General features: G+C 41.4%; 1 protein-coding gene and 1 long non-coding RNA gene across 2 annotated transcripts in view; one reads left to right on the top strand and one right to left on the bottom strand.

Moving 5' to 3' along the window:
- The window catches only part of LOC137476816 (uncharacterized), a 162,982-nt gene that overhangs the window by 23,845 nt on the left and 122,273 nt on the right, over window positions 1-16,864 (top strand). The window lies entirely within an intron of this gene.
- Window positions 7,347-11,697, bottom strand: LOC137476812 (basic helix-loop-helix transcription factor scleraxis-like). Its single transcript, XM_068195160.1, has 2 exons — window positions 10,946-11,697; window positions 7,347-10,802 (listed from the first exon to the last, which is right to left on the bottom strand). Exons 1-2 carry the CDS (start codon window positions 11,405-11,407, stop codon window positions 10,752-10,754), a joined length of 513 nt encoding a protein of 170 aa, XP_068051261.1. The 5' UTR covers window positions 11,408-11,697; the 3' UTR covers window positions 7,347-10,751.

Below are 16,864 nucleotides of genomic sequence, written 5' to 3'. Positions count from 1 at the left end.
TCAAGGACACAATTATTCACAAAATCAATAGGAATTCTAATAGTCTTATAAAGTAGCACTTCATTTCTTTCATAAAGCTGCTGGATTGTTCATATTTCATATTTTTCTCCTGTACAGGTCAATTAAATTTTAGGTAATTAAATACACTTTTTCACTCTTACTTGCCTTCAAAGGCTACTGTACATCACCAGTTTATATAAACTACACTTGCACAGGCTATTTTTAACTTTCCATACTTGAACAAAGTGCCTGGCTGTTGACCTTTGCAGGGTCACACCTGTGCATATTACTGAGTAATAGCCAATTTTGTTGCTCTGATTTGTGTTCTACATGTTTGATTAAACCTACAAGCTAATCTGAATTAATTTTATTTGAAGATACAGAATTATTTTTGTTGGAAGATCAGGGAGGTTTGTGTTAACAAATCAGATTTTTTTTGCTGGGACTCACAATTGCTGTGCCTGAAAATTTAAAGAGGAAACATCACTATTCTATTATTTTGTGACATTTTTAATACTAAAATTTATTTCAAAATTGCAGCACTTCCATGTATATGAAAATCTAAAACAAGGAAGCTCTTAATTAAAAAATATTAAACCATGATAATTTCAGTGCAGTATAACAGATTAAAATTTATCTTTATGCATGTACTAATGACACCTAATTATTAGATACCTGCTGCTATTGTCTTCATTCACTGAAAGTGAATGTCTAAATGGATTATATAATATATAAATATTTTCAAATCATCTATTCAACTATGAATTAATCTCTTTCTCCAAGTCTACTTGCCAGATAGAAACAGGCCCCAGAATAAAAACATATAATTAAATTTATGCATTTTGATTATAAAATCCAATTATAAAATGCAGAATGATACAAAGATTACCATACAGAAGTATATTTTTTTCATGAGCTATTAAGCATCAATTTATTTAATGAAATGGTGGGGTATGAAGATGGGCAGAACACATAGTCCAACTAAGGCAATAGACTGCAGCGCTGCTGTTACTGTCAGTCATGGGTTTAAAATACTTCTCATCACAAACCTTTCTGTCAGCAACCTTGAATTAAATTCCACAAAGCTCCTAATTAACACAGAAATGTACAGTAGCCTCCTGGAACTGGAGATTTGCTACTGTATGAAGGACTTGCTAAATCTTGCATTGATTTCATTTAGAGATGAGCTCCTAAAGTAAGAGCTGCAAGTTAGTGTGTGTATTATTGTTACTCATATTGTGCTGCCTGCATTAAAATTATTTAGTTTGGCAGTGTCAAAGTAAAACAAACAACAAGCCCTCATGAAACCAGGTGATTTCTTTTTGCTAGATTACCAACACAAACTCCCTGATCTTCCAACAAAAATAATTCCGTACCTTCAAATCCAAGAGCCATCTGCAGAGGGCTCAGGCACCTCAGAATATTGAATGCTTCAATTTCCTCTCTGTTACTACATCACAGTGCTCAAGGCCACTTCAGTGCCTATTTGTCATGCTTGTGAGCACCTGAAATCTGATTTTTCTTACTCACCGTGCAGCCTCGGCTAATGCCAATATAGAAAGATCCATAATGGGATTGGAAAGTTTAGTGAACACGACTCTTAATCAGTGCCATGAAATTTGTTTTAGCTATACTTTCATACACAATCAGAACAAGAGGTAGTATTTTAATTTTCCAAGGGGACAGAGAGTAATTAGAAACCTATCCTTACATACTGAGGCTAAGTGGGCTGTAGGTTTCATTTCCAACTAAAGTGGGAGCATAATGGAGTACCAGTCCTGAAAAAAGATTGGGACTGGGACATTATCTGGTGTAATATTCCAATTCTGCTTGGTAGTTGACTTGACAAGGATTCACAAGGAAGCTCAAACCATGTACCATATATCATCAAGTAGCCTAACAGAAGGGGATTTTGTTATTTTCCTTGGTCAGCACTGTAATTTCCCTTTTCCTTCCAGGCTCCTGAGCTCTCCCTTTCCCTCCCAGGCCTGTGTGGCTCAGCTGCTCTGCTGACATTTGGTTGTGGAACAACAGATCTGCAATGGGGACCTGCTCAGTGGAAATTGCATCATGTGCTGTTTTCAGCTCAGTTACTGAAAAGTGCTTTTCAATTCTATTTATTGGGAGAAGAAAAAGGAACAAACACACCAAGCAGAGCATCTTTCCCAGCTCCTCCTCCCTGTGCATGCCTGGTCTTGTTCAGCAGGGATGGAGCATGGATGGTTCACACATACTCTGCCTGTGTCTTTGTGGAAGTAAGCTGGTAGCGAACACATATTCTCTGTTCATCATTTCTTAGCTGATGTCCACCCCTTCAAATTATTCTGCATTATTTTGATAATTTTCTCAGTTTGGAATACACAAAGATGGTCCCTCTGTTCCTGCTCCTTTCCATACTGGTCAGTTCTCGTGGGGTTCAGGTAATCGTTGATCTGGAAGTACATGCACAGAATGGGGTTTGTGTGTGTGTGTAGATGTTGATCTTTGTATGCATTGTGATTTTTATTCAGCATCTGAATCCTAGCAAATTTTCCCCCATAAAGCCTTAGTTTCATTTTCAAAGACACAAATCTTGTTGAAAATCAGATGTGTTTGGATATTAAGAGGTAAGTTCCAGCAATTCCTGACTGTACAGTTTTAGAAGGTTTTGTCTTTGCCTGTTGCAGAGTAAGGGACTAGCAGAGCTGGCAAAAGGAACCAGAGCCTTACCCACCAGAACCAACTGTCTAATGCATTCTTTGAAACTGCTACTGATATATTTTAAGCTGTTTTCTCAGTGCAGGAGCAGTGGTACCTGCAAGATTTGATCTGTTTCTGCTTCAGACAGAAACTTTCAGCAGATGGAGGTGGTGAGCAACAAATTCTGCATCACCGGTTCAGTGATTGCCCAACCTTGTCTTGTAATAGCTTTGATTTTCTGCATTGATTTGACTCTTAATCTTTCTTTTTATTTTTATTTTTTTAAAATTTTTGGCATCTGTTAAACTACTTGTGAAAGAGAAGCAGATCTGGAGGGTAATGAAGTGAAATTATTAGCCTTTTAGAATCAGATGATAATTAAGCTCACATGAGAACACTAACTATAAATAATGCCAGTGAAAATAAATTCACAAATTCTTATTTACATTATGTAGACCTTTGCACCCCTTTGTACTCTTGGAGGCCATAAGATCTCCAAAGTCCATAGTGGAAATAAGAATGAGCCTTTTAAATAGGCTTAATTAAGCAGTTTAACCATCTTAATTAAAACATTTCAAGAGCAGCAGTGTTTTCCTAACGGTAGTAAGGAAATATTTCAAGTAATATTTCCTGTGTATTTCCCATTCTGGGGAAAGCTGGGCCACTTGAGGAGAGACAAACACACCAAGAGGGCAGAGAGAAACAATTCCTGCAGAGAATTCCTGCTCATTTGCAATACGTTGGTGACAGCTGCCATGTGCCAAAGGATAGTCTGGTGGGACGGAGGACGCGGCAATGTTGCGGCATTTGCTGGAATGCAGAGGCTCCCCATAACGTACATTTTGTTTCTGCTCCATCTCATTGCAGAGGCTAAAATAAGCACTACCATGTTTTATGTAGCAGAAAAGTGGTCTTTGCTTTTCCTCCTGCCTCTGGCTGGTTTCAGCTCTGTTCTGAACAATGCAGGAATGTTGTGGGTTGCTGCTGTTGGCCGTTCCTCTTTGGGTCTGTCTTGTTGGCCGCTGCTCCTGCTTCAGAGGGCCTGACCTGTGCTTGGCTGCTCCAGGGCTGGTGTTTCACACTGCTGCAGATACTGAGCGGTCCAGAAACTGCCTCTTACATCAGCCAGAAACTCTCACTTATGCTGTTATCTTTCGCAACACCTGTTATTAAAGCCTGTCTTTTCCACTCAGGTTTTCTTTGAGCAGTGTGGCAAATAAAAATAATCGGTTGCAGTGGTAACAAAACAACACACAGTAGGGCCTTGCTCCCTGCAGCCTGGTGCCTGTTTCCCATGGATATATCTTGAATCTCTTTGTTACACCTCTTACCACAATGCTAAAACTTCTATTGTGCACTTCTGATAGTCTAATTGTTGTATGTGCATGTATTTAGCATATTCTCGGGCTCCCATCACCAGCAGCACCACAAGTTCTTTAAAGGTTATCCTTGAAAACTTCAGTGCCTCATAACTTCTTTTTATACTGCTGCTGGTGTCTTTGGGAGACATTTATTTGTTAATAAGATAGATATCCTCTCTCACTGTTACCTAGTTTGGCTTTCACAGTCGTCTCAGGTCCCTTTCCATCATTTCATTTGCACAGACACAGTAGTTAAGATGATGTACTTCTCTACTTGTAATATTCTTCTAAGCTACAACTTTTAACAGATTTTCCACCCAGCCAGATGTTTCAGACAAAATTCAGGGAAGTTCTAATGATCATAGAAAATATTGCCAAAAGGGGTCTTGGTGAAGTTGGTATCCAGTGTGGGGTTTGCTTTTCTTGTAAAAGTTTGTCATGTCAGTGACGTGCAACACCTCAAAAATAATTTTCTGCTTGTCATTTTCCATCATATGTTTGTGTGGTGCATTATTCCTGCCAGGTGTGGCACTACCAACATTTCTACATTGAAATGCATCTTTTAAAGAACAATTTTCTATGAGTTAATCCCTGATTTTAATCAGCCCTCCAAAGCTGTCACCTGTAAATTTAAGCATCATCCAAACAAATAGTTAAAAACTCTTTACTTATTCAGACCTGAGAGGTCCTTCTGATAGAAACAGACCCCTGCCTCTGACTGTTTATATTTTTGGAAATTCCCTTTATAGGCCTGTCGAGTTCCTACTTTCTCCAGGAATCTTTTTTGCTCCCCTCTTTATATGCATACCTGGATGCCCCTCATCTTATCTGGCATAATAGATCCTGGCACTGACCAAAAGTATGGGTTTTTCCTGTGAAGTCCTAGCACTTTTCTTTTTATTCTACAAACTTTCTTTCCAGAGAGGCCTAAGCTCATCATTTCATAAAATCACGGGAAAAATTAGATTGAAAAGGACTTTTTGAGTTATTCCATACATCTTCCATTTTCAAAGCAAGGCTGACTTCAAAGTTAGACCCAGCTGAGCCCTCGCTCTGGCAAGTTCTGAGGCTCTTCAAGGAAGAGGCTTCCACAGCCTCCCTGGATGACCTGTTCCAGTGCTTAACCATGCTTGTGGTGAGAAGCTTTCTTCCTTAAGTAAAAGAAAATAAAGATTCAGTTATTGCAACTTGTGATTTTTGCTGCTTGCGCTTTCATTGTGTGTCCCTTGGGAAAGCCTGGCTCTACCATCCTGTGTAGGTGTTGTGACACTGCTGTTGGATTTCCACCTTCTTGGTTTTCTTGTCTCCATTTTAACCACCCCTCTTCCCACAGCCTGTCCTGGGTGTCCTGTGTTCCAACCCTCTCCCTGTCCCAGTGGCTCTTTGCAGTGATTATTGTTGCTAAAGTCACCTTTGTTTCTAATATAAAGGATTAATTTGAGACTATAGAGTGAAATGATCCTCCTGCCCTTTATTTTTTGCTGTTTGGTAAAGGTGTTATCCTCCTCTCATCCTGCATCTGTTCACCTGATACAGAGTTGGTATTTTGGATTAAAATGAGCTCTGAGAGTTTGTGTTTTCTTTACTTATCTGTTTGGAGGTTTCACTTCATTTTGCTGCTTTCCATACCCAAGATTTTCCCTAGGAAAAGTGAGCTTCATGACACCCTTTCAGGATAGAGCACACCTGTCTGATCTTATCTGGACCTGACAGATGCCTACCCTTCCCACCAAGCTCCACTGTCTTATTGAAAGAATTACTTGTCTCTGCAGTCTTTGCATTTAAAAATGATCTGCATACATATGCTTGGAAAGTAGGGCTTATTTTAATAATATGAAGGAAACACAATAAGATGTTGGAGAGAGATGCCATAACAAGCAGAATTACTTTTATCACTTCCTTGTTCCATCACCCATTTCAGTGTAATTGTCTTATTTGTATTGGTTTCTCCTTTGGAAGAACACATAGCAATTTCTAAATGTTTAATTAAAACCTCACAACACTTCTGTGATGTGAATGTTGTAAATGAAAGAGTAGATAAGGCCTTTCTAAAGCAACTTTTGTCTTAATTATTTTGTTACATTTTATCTATCACCAAAACAGGGATTGCTTTCTTTGGTGCACCATAGTTTACTTGTATCAAGATGTCAAATCCTTGCAAAGAGGGAGATTTCTTGGCACCATGGGGAATATCCTCCATGGTGGGCTACTGGTTACTCTTTATTCATCCATGCTTTCTCTTTCTCCTTCCTCTTCTGAGGAAGCCTGTGCTCCTTGCTGTACAACGTCAAAAGTGGGGCGAATCTTCAAGGTTTCTAAAACTTTGTATTTTATTGTAACAGCTAAATGATTTCACTTGAAATAAGACTTGGGCTGCCTAGATATGAATGTATATTCAAATTTTGAGAAGGTTTTTAAAGAAATGCATCCACAGGAGCCCGTTGAGTTCTTCTCACTATTAAGAAATGGCCTTTCCCCCCCTAAGCTTCCATGAAACTCTATGGTATTTTTTATCCCAGTAATAGTTTTTTTTCTTCCCCCACAATCCTCATATTGATTCATTAGAACCATTTTTCTTCAACCTTCAAAGGTTTCCTGGTGTAAGAGATCTCCCAGCTCTCGCCTTTGTAGCATGCTGTCTATATTAGCTAATTTTATATAAATTCATTCTCCTCACCTTGTATTATCCAGTAGGTCTTACTATTAAGCAAGACGTCATTCTCTTCTTTTGAAGGGGTTATTTAGACAGTCAGTTTAGGTTTAATATAAATTTTGGTGATATTCTCTCAGTGTAGTGTCAACAGTCTCACAGTGCAGCAGGCCAAAGCACAGAAACACAGCAGAGACTGCTCACACTCTGGTCTCTTTTACTTGTCTGCCCTGATGAACTTCCACTAATGAATCAACCTCTTCCTTTCTTCTCCCTCCCTTTTCCCCATCCTTTCCCTCCCTCCATCTCCTCCAGTGTTTGGCACTTAGGATATTGTACAGCCCCTGAGCAGAGGAGCTCACTTTTCATTTTCCCAAGCTTTCCACCCACTTCCCTTCTCTCCTGCCAATGCTGCACACGGTGCATTCATACACATCAGTATGCTGCTGAAATCTTGGAGAAATAGATTTGAAAAAGGTAAAGAAAAACATTAAATACTTGTATCTTAAGATGGCTATAGAAGAGAACTTCCATCTTAATGTTTGCAGTTTGTTGTTTAAATTAGTAACAAAAATACTGTTTATTTTAGCAAATACAATCACATTTTGCAAACAAATACAGATTTTTGTAAAGAAGCAGATTTTCCATGAAAGAAAACTTCTGTTTTGTAGAACAGAAGTGAAAATAGAAGATAACATATGAAACTACTTTAACTTACATTATGATTAATTCATAAATAACCAAGAACTATGTTCAAATGCTTCTTTAAACTTAACCAGTAAAATCAAACAACATGATTTATTCACTTTGCTTGGTGCTGTTTTTATACAGTGATGTAGCAGGCTAAGTAGAATGATTTATACAAAGTACCATGCTTGGATTATTTTAACAATAATTTAATAGGATCTGAGACCAAATGGTGTATATCTCACTGTTTCTGTTTTATTCATGCATCATGTAAATTGAATAGCCAAGTGTTTACAGGAAAACAAAGCTGGGGTTGGCATCAGGCTTGCCTCCGTTCATACATTCAGAACAGAATGCACTCACAAACAAGTCAAACCTCCAATATCTGCAGAACAAGAGGTGGTTTGGCACCTCTGGAAAAACTCACATTATTCCAAGGCCTTGCCATCAAGTAAGGTATATGCTCTCAGACACCCTCAAGATTTTGACTTGTATATTTGTGCATGCCATGAATAACCCTGCTCCATGATTAAAAAAATAGTACTGATAAGACACACAAGCTCATACAATAAAAACTCAGTAAAACACCAATGATGATGTGCTCTTTATATGTACAATCCAAGCCCTCAATTCATCTGTGTCTCCAAAAATTAAATTCTTTTTCCCTTGATTTATAGAAAACCCATTAAAAAGTAATAGCTTGATTTCAATTTTTTTTTTTTTTTTTTTTTTTTTTTTTTTGCTCCTGGGGTTAGAGAAGTTTTGCATTACAAATAAATTCAGCAAAGTGAAGGATTTATCCCCAATTTTCCTCATTTAAATACACACAGTTACACATACACAAATGTTCCTCAGAGAAATCACGGCTATAATTGCTTTGGATAGACATTATCTGTCTGTACCATAAATATTTGGGCCACAGTGCTTTGGGGTCTAATTTCTGCCACGATCAATCAGTGTTGCTGAAACTCCTGTATTATTTAGTAATTTAAACCCAGAGAAAATCTTCAAGCCCAGTTGAATTCAACAGTTTATCCTGAGTAAAGAGAGAAGAATTTAATGTTACACTGAGCCACATTAAACAGGGGAGAAGGCCAAGTTGTTAGGGGCTGCTCCTGCTTTTGTCATTGAAATGTATTTTGTACAAACCCTTTGCAAAACTAGGGAGATAATATCCCTTTTAAAGGAAGAGCACCAAATTCCTATAGGATTGTAGAAATTATTCATGAGAGTTTCAAGTTGTAAGATTTCAGCTCTTACTTTGGTACAGAAGTGGACTTCACATTTTATACTCATTTCCTTTAATAACTAAGTATAAAGATATCTCATTAAATCCAAATATACTTCATTTGCCAAGAGCTACACTAAAAACTCATAAAACTGCAATAAAATCACAGCATTTAGAAAACCTGAAATAAATAATTTTATTGTCTTTCTTACAAATTCCAAAAGTCAGAGCATACTCAATAAAAAAATTTCCTAAAATTTTTTGAAAATGCATGATGTGTTATCATTTTAGGGTATCATATGAAATGATACAGTAAAATGAATAAATGAGTGTTAATTGTCTATAAAGAGGTCAGATTCTTTGGTTTAATGTGTTCATAAGAATGTAGGGCCTAAATATAACATCAGCTTTAATTGTAGAGCAAATAACTTTTTAAAAGACAAATTTTTTTCAAATTGATTTAAAAAAATCCAGGAAGATATGTTTGTAGAACTCTATACCCACACACAGAGGCCAACACAACACAAAAAAAAAACCCCAAAAAACTTTATACAAAGCTGTAAAGAGTTCCAGCTTCGCAAATCAGTGCCAAAGCAAACAAAGACCATGATCTGGCAGCAATTGAAAGTTCCTCATTAAAAAAAGATTAATGATAGATACCTTCTAAAAGCAAAAATCTCCTCTCAGTCCAGGAAAATACAGCCTGTAGCTTTTAATAACTGAAGAGACTGACGTGATGTGGAATCGCTGGGGCTTTGCTTGGTATTTTTCTTTGTTAGAATTCAAAGGAAGGGCTTATTGCATTTCTGGTGGTACAGCAGATTTTTCCTCATTGTGCTACAGAAAAAGTGGCCACTGTGTGTTGGGCAGGGGAGAAGGGAAACTAAAAAGGTGAAGTTGTACACCACGACCTTGCTCTTGCCAAGTTCTTCATAGTGACTGCCTGAATTTGCTTTGCACTTTGCAGGGCAAGAAGAGAAAACCCTGTACAGAAAAGAAAGTGCTGCTTCTTCAGCCCGCCTGTTTGGCCAGAGAAGCAAGGCTGGCCAGGAGCACAGATGGCATCAGGGAATGAGAAAGGAGACAAGCTCTCCTTGCAGCACTTCTGGGAGTGGTACAGCTACCAAGCTCTCAAAGAGTACAGAGTGCCTCCCAGAGAAACAAGTTAAAGCCTAATTAATTATATTATAAATAGCTATAAAAAAAGTTGCAAAATTAACCTGTGTTTCTTAGAATCCAGCATTACTGGGGTGTAAGATTTTAGCCTGCTGCTTCACTAATGTCCAAATCTGAAAACAGAATATGCTTATTTGCCTTTTAGAGTTACTTCTGGAAAAAAAGGATACAAGTTAGTAAACTGAGGGGAGATAAACAACCTCAGCGATGTACAGGGCACGATTATGGAACGACCTGGGTGATGGGTAAAAGCCCTTGGGAAACCCTCCTTGCCAGACAGATTCAGGAATATCCCGTGCTATTTAAAGGACTGGCACGACTCTCGCTGTCAATAAGAAAGGAGCATCGCTTACACTGCACTTCTCCCCTTTCCTCTCCTGCGCTGGCTACGTCCCGTGCCTTTGTGCTCTGCGCCTGTGCGCAGCCAACGGCGCTGCTTTCGCTGGAAGTTTTCCGACTTTCTGTGAACACCTCAAAATAATCTCCCAGCATCCTTGAGAACTCTCAAGCATGTCAGCTGTCGGCATCAGCCCCTGTCCCCAAGGTCTGGCGTGCAGCTGGAGGAGTGGGCGGCAGCGCTGCGTGCAGCCCAGGCTGGGCTGGAGGCGTCGGGCACGGCGTGTTCATGACAGCTTCCCCTGACAGGGAACACTGTGTGTTTGGAAGTTCAAGTTTCATCATGCGACACAGGTTTAGGAGGCATCAGGATCAGGGCTTGGCTGCTGAGCTTTAACATTTCTCGCGCTAAAATAGCTGCAGAACCAGGTGCAGCCATCTCAACAGAGGCAGAGAATTTCATTTGCAAAACACCCTGAAAAAACCCCTCACAATATGAAACAAAGTGCGTAGGCTTAAAAAGTAACTCTTTTAGGACTGTGCTATCTAAATGTAAACATGCAGCACGAGTGAGGCGATGTTACCCAGAGCAGTGGTACAGTCAGAGCAGGAGTGGTGCGAGACCTCAGCCTGTTCAGAGTCCGGTTACGGCTGGATCAGGTGATGGTTTCTCTTTTTCTCGGTGCTGTTCGATGGATAAAAACACAGGTTAGGAGGCACCAAGGACAGCACTGAACTCTTGGCCGGTTCAATCCCAAACCTGCGGGGGATACCAATAACCTCCCCAACAGAGAGCTCCAAGAGAGGCGCTCGGAAGCCGGCCCTTACCCGCTGCCGCTGGTCGCTGAGGCAGAAGGTGCAGATGGACCGAGGCGCGGAGGCACCTGGTGGCGAGCAGGGCTGGGGGGGCCGAGCGGGCTGCGGGCAGGGCTGCGGGCAGGGCTGCGGGCAGGGCTGCGGGCAGGGCTGCGGACATGCAGCACAGGGCTGCTCGGCGGCCGCCGCCTCGTCCTGCCGGCGCTGCTGCAGCAGCAGCACGTTGGCCAGGTGCGAGATGTAGCTGGACGCCAGGCGCAGCGTCTCCACCTTGGAGAGGCGGCGGTCGGCCGGGCGGGTGGGGATGAGCCGGCGGAGGGCGCCGAAGGCCGTGTTGACGCTGTGCGTGCGGTCCCGCTCCCGCGCGTTGGCCGCCGCCCGCCGCCCGCCGCCGCCCCGCGCCCGCCGCCGCCGCCCCGCGCCCGCGGCGCCCCGCGCCTGCCCCGCGCCCGCCGCGCCCCCGCCGGCCCGCATCGCGCCCGCCGCCGCCCCGCCGCTCCATCACTTTTATGCGCGGCAGGTGCCGCATCGCCCCTGCTCGCCCCGTGTCCCGCCGGCCGCGCTTGGCGGCTGCTCTCGGCCGGGGGCCGCCGCCGCACCTGTCGCGGCCCCGGGCTCGGCACCGGCTCCGCGGAAACCCCCCGCTCCTCCTCCTCCCGCTGCCGGGGGGGGGGGGCTCGTCTGCGGTTCCCGCGGGAACAGCGCTCCCGCATCCAGCGGTGTCACCGATCCTTGGATCCTCGTGGGGCGCGCGAACCTCTGCGGTTTTTAGCCATTCTGTGCCCCTGTATTCCATGTCTGTTCCAGCCGCGTATATGCATGTGTGTGGGTATGTATGTCACAGGATCGTACAGGCTGGAAAAGACCTCAGACATCATCGAGTCCAACCTTTGAAAAAGGTGATGACCTTGTCAACTAAACCATAGCACTGAATTCATGTCCAGCTGTTTCTTGAACACCTGCAGGGGTGGTGATTCCACCACCTCTCCGGGCAGCCCCTTCCAATTCTTGACAGCTCTTCATGTGATGAAATTCTTCCTGATGTCCAGCCTGAACCTGGAGGCTCTGTCCTCTTGTCCCTTCACTAGTTGCCTTGGAGAAGAGTCTGACCCTCACCTGGCTACAACTTCCTTTGAGGTTATCTTTTGGCTGCAGTAATAGATCAAGCATGGAGGTGGATTTCACCACCTTCCCCAGGCAACCCTAGACACATACAAATCCAATTTCTCATTCTGTTCAGAATGAGTGTCTGCCTCAATCATTTACTTATTAAAAGGTCATCATAAGCACTAATTGATTGCACCTCTTTTCTTCATAAAAATTTGACATCCTGTCTGAGCTCAGAGACTCATCAAAGGTCATGGCACAGGTTTACTCAAATGAATCATCTCTACCTGATTAAATAGCCCCTACTGACTCTTTTCTGTGGACCTGGAAGCTTATTTGTGGTGACCTAAATATGAATCCTTCTTCCCAAATCAGGGCTGGATTAGCAGAGTCATATCTCTCTAATCATGGGTGCACACACTAAGGGTTGGCAGCTGCTTAGACATGTTTGGCTGGGACTCGTGCCCTTTCAAAATACAGCTGGTACCAACAGGCAGGGCATCTCTGCAGTGCATTCTTCTGCTGGGATGGCAAAGTGCTGGTTTATGCTGGTTGCACTTTCTGTTTGGAAGTTGTAGGAAAAAATGGACCAACACCTCTGCCAGCCAGTTGCAGCAGGATCCTACTTTGGTCTATTAATGAGCAACACTTATTTAAAGTGATTTTCCCTTCTGTTACTTGGGAGAAAGAGATGGAATGTCTTTTGATTTCCCATTGGGTGATGTGTTAGAGATTTTTGTGATTTCCATAGCAAAATATTGCTGCAATAAAATTAGCTTGAGGTTGAGGTGTTTGATAGCGAAGGCTGAAGAAATGCAAGGCTGCATGGACAGGTGTGTGCCATGCTACTGATCCAAAGGAATTCCTTTGGGGTGAGAGCAGGATGTGGCCCTTCATCACCAGATGCTGGGGAAAGCTGGGTTTAAATTCATGAGCAGTTTTCCTGCAATTTGTGAATATAACCATATCCTACTTTCACAGTAGGATATTCTATCTGCTTAACCTTTCAAAAAGTAAATGATCTACAAAGTTCTGGAGTTGAATTTCAGTCCTCAGGAGGGCTGCTTTTTTGAAGTCTCCAGGTAAGCCTGCTCTGTCCTTCATGCAGGTCTTTTCCTTTTTGTCACCTCCAATATTTCTAGAATGAAATTCCTGACCAGACAAAGTCAACAACAAATCTCTCATTGACTTTAAGGGAGGCAGGATTTCCCCCTTGACATGTTCTGGTGGCTGAGCAGAGGATATAATTGATTCTTTGTCAGACTCACTCATTTGCTTAACGGTGTTTTCCTGTCCTTAGTGTCTCAGTTTCTTTGTTTTTTCTTTTTTTTTTTTTTTTTTAATTTTTATTACTGAAGGTAAACCAAAACAAAATCAACTCCCTTCAACAAAAAGAACCCTGAGACAAAACTAAAACTGGTATTCTCAAAGTCAGAATTGATGGCTCATTGATAAACCAAGAATGAGAAAAGGAATGAGCAATACTCAGGAAGAAAATGATGCTGTATCTGCAGAGAAAACCAGAATGAATTCCTGTGACTTTACAGCAAAAGGTAATTTGGGGGTTAAGGACAAAGGGGTGGCTGAACGATTCTTGTTCTGTTTCCAAGGCAGTTGGAAATAGTAATGCAAGAATTTTTATTTTTATTTTTTTTTTTTTTTGGCTAGATAAGGAGTCTTGCAAAAAGACCAAAACGCTGGTGACTTTAATTACTAGGTTATTGATTGGGATAATATTTATGCAAGTGCTGGGGGAGCATATTCCTCGAGGAAGGTGCAGCATTGCTGTTATTTTACAATTTGCTGAATTGCTAATAGCAAGCAAGAATGGGGCTACATGAATGCAAAGCAGAAGAGTGGGCAATATTTTATGTGCAGTGATAAGGTCTTGCCTGAAATTTGCCTTCGTGCTACATGGAGTAAGTTATCTGATATCCATTGTAAGGAAACATTCAACAGTATTCAAAAGACTGGAAATATGAAGTATCTCACTGATTAGTTGCAGTCTAGTGGCTGGCATTTCTTTAATTTGCCTTTATTTTTTGAAGAACAGTGTTAATAGGAAATAAAAAAAAAAAAAGAATTCAGAAGAAGTCAATTTGGAAAAGCTATACTTATGAAAAGAGCAAGTTATTTTGAGGATAACAAAAGAAACAAATCTAAATTAGCAGCGCTGAATGTCTCTGGTCACAGCCAAGAAGCCTTCCAAATGTATTTCCATTAAATAGGAAGTATAACACAAAATTGTTCACTCGTTAAAAAAAAAAAAAAGACATTCAGGGACAAAAATGCCTTTAAAAAGTAGTACTTGAATGTTTGTGGCCTCATTCTGTGCCTGCAGGTCACACTGACTTCAGTGAGAAACTTGTTTATTCAAGAGCAGAAATATGGCAGTATCCTATGGACAAAATTTTTGGATTTTTCCCCAACTGTTCATATTTTTCTGCCTCACTCCATGGTGCTTCTTGCCACATGCTGTGTTTTTTGAAGGATTATACTCTGTTTGCCTTCTCCATCAAAGCCATTACACATACACATGTATTTTTATTTCTGCATACAATATTGCTCACACGTATGAGGAGATATATCTGTGTTGTAGGCAAAAGCAGCACAGATCTTGTACAGATTTCCAAACCACTTTGTCCTTAACTGTTTTATTAACCAGGACACTTCTGCAGTGCTTACCTGATAAGGCAGGTGCAGGCTGTACCTCAATCACATTTGACAGAAGGGAGAGTCCAGCTCTAACAAAGAGAAACAAATACAGGATGTCGATGGCTGGAAATGTCCACAGAGCTGAAAATAATATACTTGACAAAATGTTATCAATTATGTGACTGTCTTGGACTTTGGCTGGCTGTGACAACTACTGCTGTCCTTCACAAACCTGGGTGATGGACTTGTCATTTTTATTGCAATTTTTAATAGATGTGACTGCCATAAAATACCTGTTGATTGAAGAATCTTTCAAATAGCATTTTACTCTATACGGGTTCTTTAAGGGAGTGATTTTAAGGAGAAAATATTGAGGAGCAGTCAAAATATGGGAGGGTGCAAGAAAATTTTTTGGTGAAGGAGGGCTTGCACAGAGCATGTTAAACGAGGAAAGGTTAATCAAGAGGTGGACTTAAGGCTTCATGTGTTAAAATCCTGTCAGGTGGGATGGTGAACCTTCCAGATTGTAATAAACATCCTGCACACATTTTGAACTCTCAGTCTTCTACTGCAGTGCAAGTACCCAGGCAGGGGAGGAGCAGGAGCAGCTCTGCCCTGCACTGCTGGTAGTTGATTAATGTGGGACCTAACAAGTCCCTTCTTGATATTCCAGCCAGCCAGATTTAGCATGACACTTATCTCTTCACTTGCAATCTCTTCGCTTACAATCTCTGTTCTTCATCTGAATTGATCTGTGCCACGATTCTCCGGTGTGTTAATGAGTTTTCTGTGTGGTGGAGTGCTAGAGGCCTTGTTAAACGCCAGGGACATCCTGCCTACTGCATTTTATTTATACACCCACTCTGTTACTCTTGACAAAAAGAAGCTGAGTTGTTTATCTTCAGGTTTTTGACGAAAAATTTGTCTTACAGTAATTTTCTCTGCTCTGGCTGCCCACAGAGGCAAATCCAAAAATATTATTCACCTGCTATTTCAAAACCATTTAAACTTGCCAAGTCTAAGTGGTGTTTCACACATTGTGCTGATACTCTTGAAGTTGCTATTAACTGCCTCAGAAGTAATTTTTGATTGTGGTTGCATTTAGCAGAAAGATGACAAGGCATGTTCTTTTCTCTGTCAGGCTGAAGTGATATAAGGACAATACACCTGCTCTTGGAAACAAAATGTTTTGGAAGTCGTGTTTCTGCAGAGTCTGTTTTGTTCATTAAAGCTGCCAGAGCCCTCCCTTGCCTGCTGCCTTATTTCACTGCTTTTAAAATCCATCCTGACAGAGCTTGGTTAGTGTTTGAGAAGATGTTGTCTAGAATTCAGCTGTTGTGCATGGTTTGGGAGCTGAGAACCTTTGCTAATCCATGTGGAAATCCCTGTGTTGGTGAGAAACCAGGCCTTAGATGAAGCTGTGGTAGCTTGGGTCTCTGTATAGCTGGCTGGCTGCCCAGGAGGGGCTCTCCCACTCTCCTGTAGTTTGCCTCAAACATGAATCCATGCCTCAAACATGCACTGCAGAAGTGTGTTCAGCTTGGTTTTTCAGGGAAAAGGGACTGGGAGCACCACCCAGCAGGGTGTTGTGCTCTTCAAGCTCTTCTCATGACAAAGCACCAACAGCTTGTGCTCTCTGTCCACTTCCAGATGCTGTCACATGATGGTCAGCCTGTATAATGTTTTACTACCCCACATCCCATTTTTTTGCCTTTTCAGAGACTAAGCGTTGCTAGGTCTGTTTTGCAGTGTCTGATGATCCAGGTGTACCAGCTTGGATCACTGATGGAAATCCAGCTTTTCTGGAGCTTTCTAGGTCACTGAGAAGCAGAAAGTATAGTATGAAATAGGCATTGAATCTTCACACAGACTCCTGTTTGCTTGGATTTTTTTTCTCTTTTTTTTTAATAAAGGTGGAATGCTGCTGTAGAAATGCAACTGAATTTTAGTTATAAAAATAAAAACTCAGCTACTGTAATAATGAACAGGAACATGAGATGTAGAATCATCCAGTTGTGTGGAACAACTATTACAGATACTTCAAAATCCTTATTGCAATTTGATTTATTCAATCTTCCCCTCCCAATCATAGTTACATCTCCAAAAAAAAGCTTTCTTCACCCCATACTTCTACTTTTATGAATAGCACTATACTGCACAAGATTTTGT

This window comes from Anomalospiza imberbis, chromosome 7, assembly GCF_031753505.1.
Source record: "Anomalospiza imberbis isolate Cuckoo-Finch-1a 21T00152 chromosome 7, ASM3175350v1, whole genome shotgun sequence".
NCBI classification, from domain to species: Eukaryota; Metazoa; Chordata; class Aves; order Passeriformes; family Viduidae; genus Anomalospiza; species Anomalospiza imberbis.
The sequence above is the reverse complement of the archived record's forward strand: the minus strand, read 5'-3'. Positions and strand labels throughout refer to the sequence as shown.

Bases quoted from the DNA above. Each gene is read 5' to 3' on its own strand.
- LOC137476812 (XM_068195160.1), bottom strand. From the start codon at position 11,407: ATGCGGGCCGGCGGGGGCGCGGCGGGCGCGGGGCAGGCGCGGGGCGCC. The intron at 10,803-10,945 runs GTAAGGGCCGGC...TCCATCGAACAG, and splicing joins TCAGCGACCAGCGGCAGCGG to CACCGAGAAAAAGAGAAACC.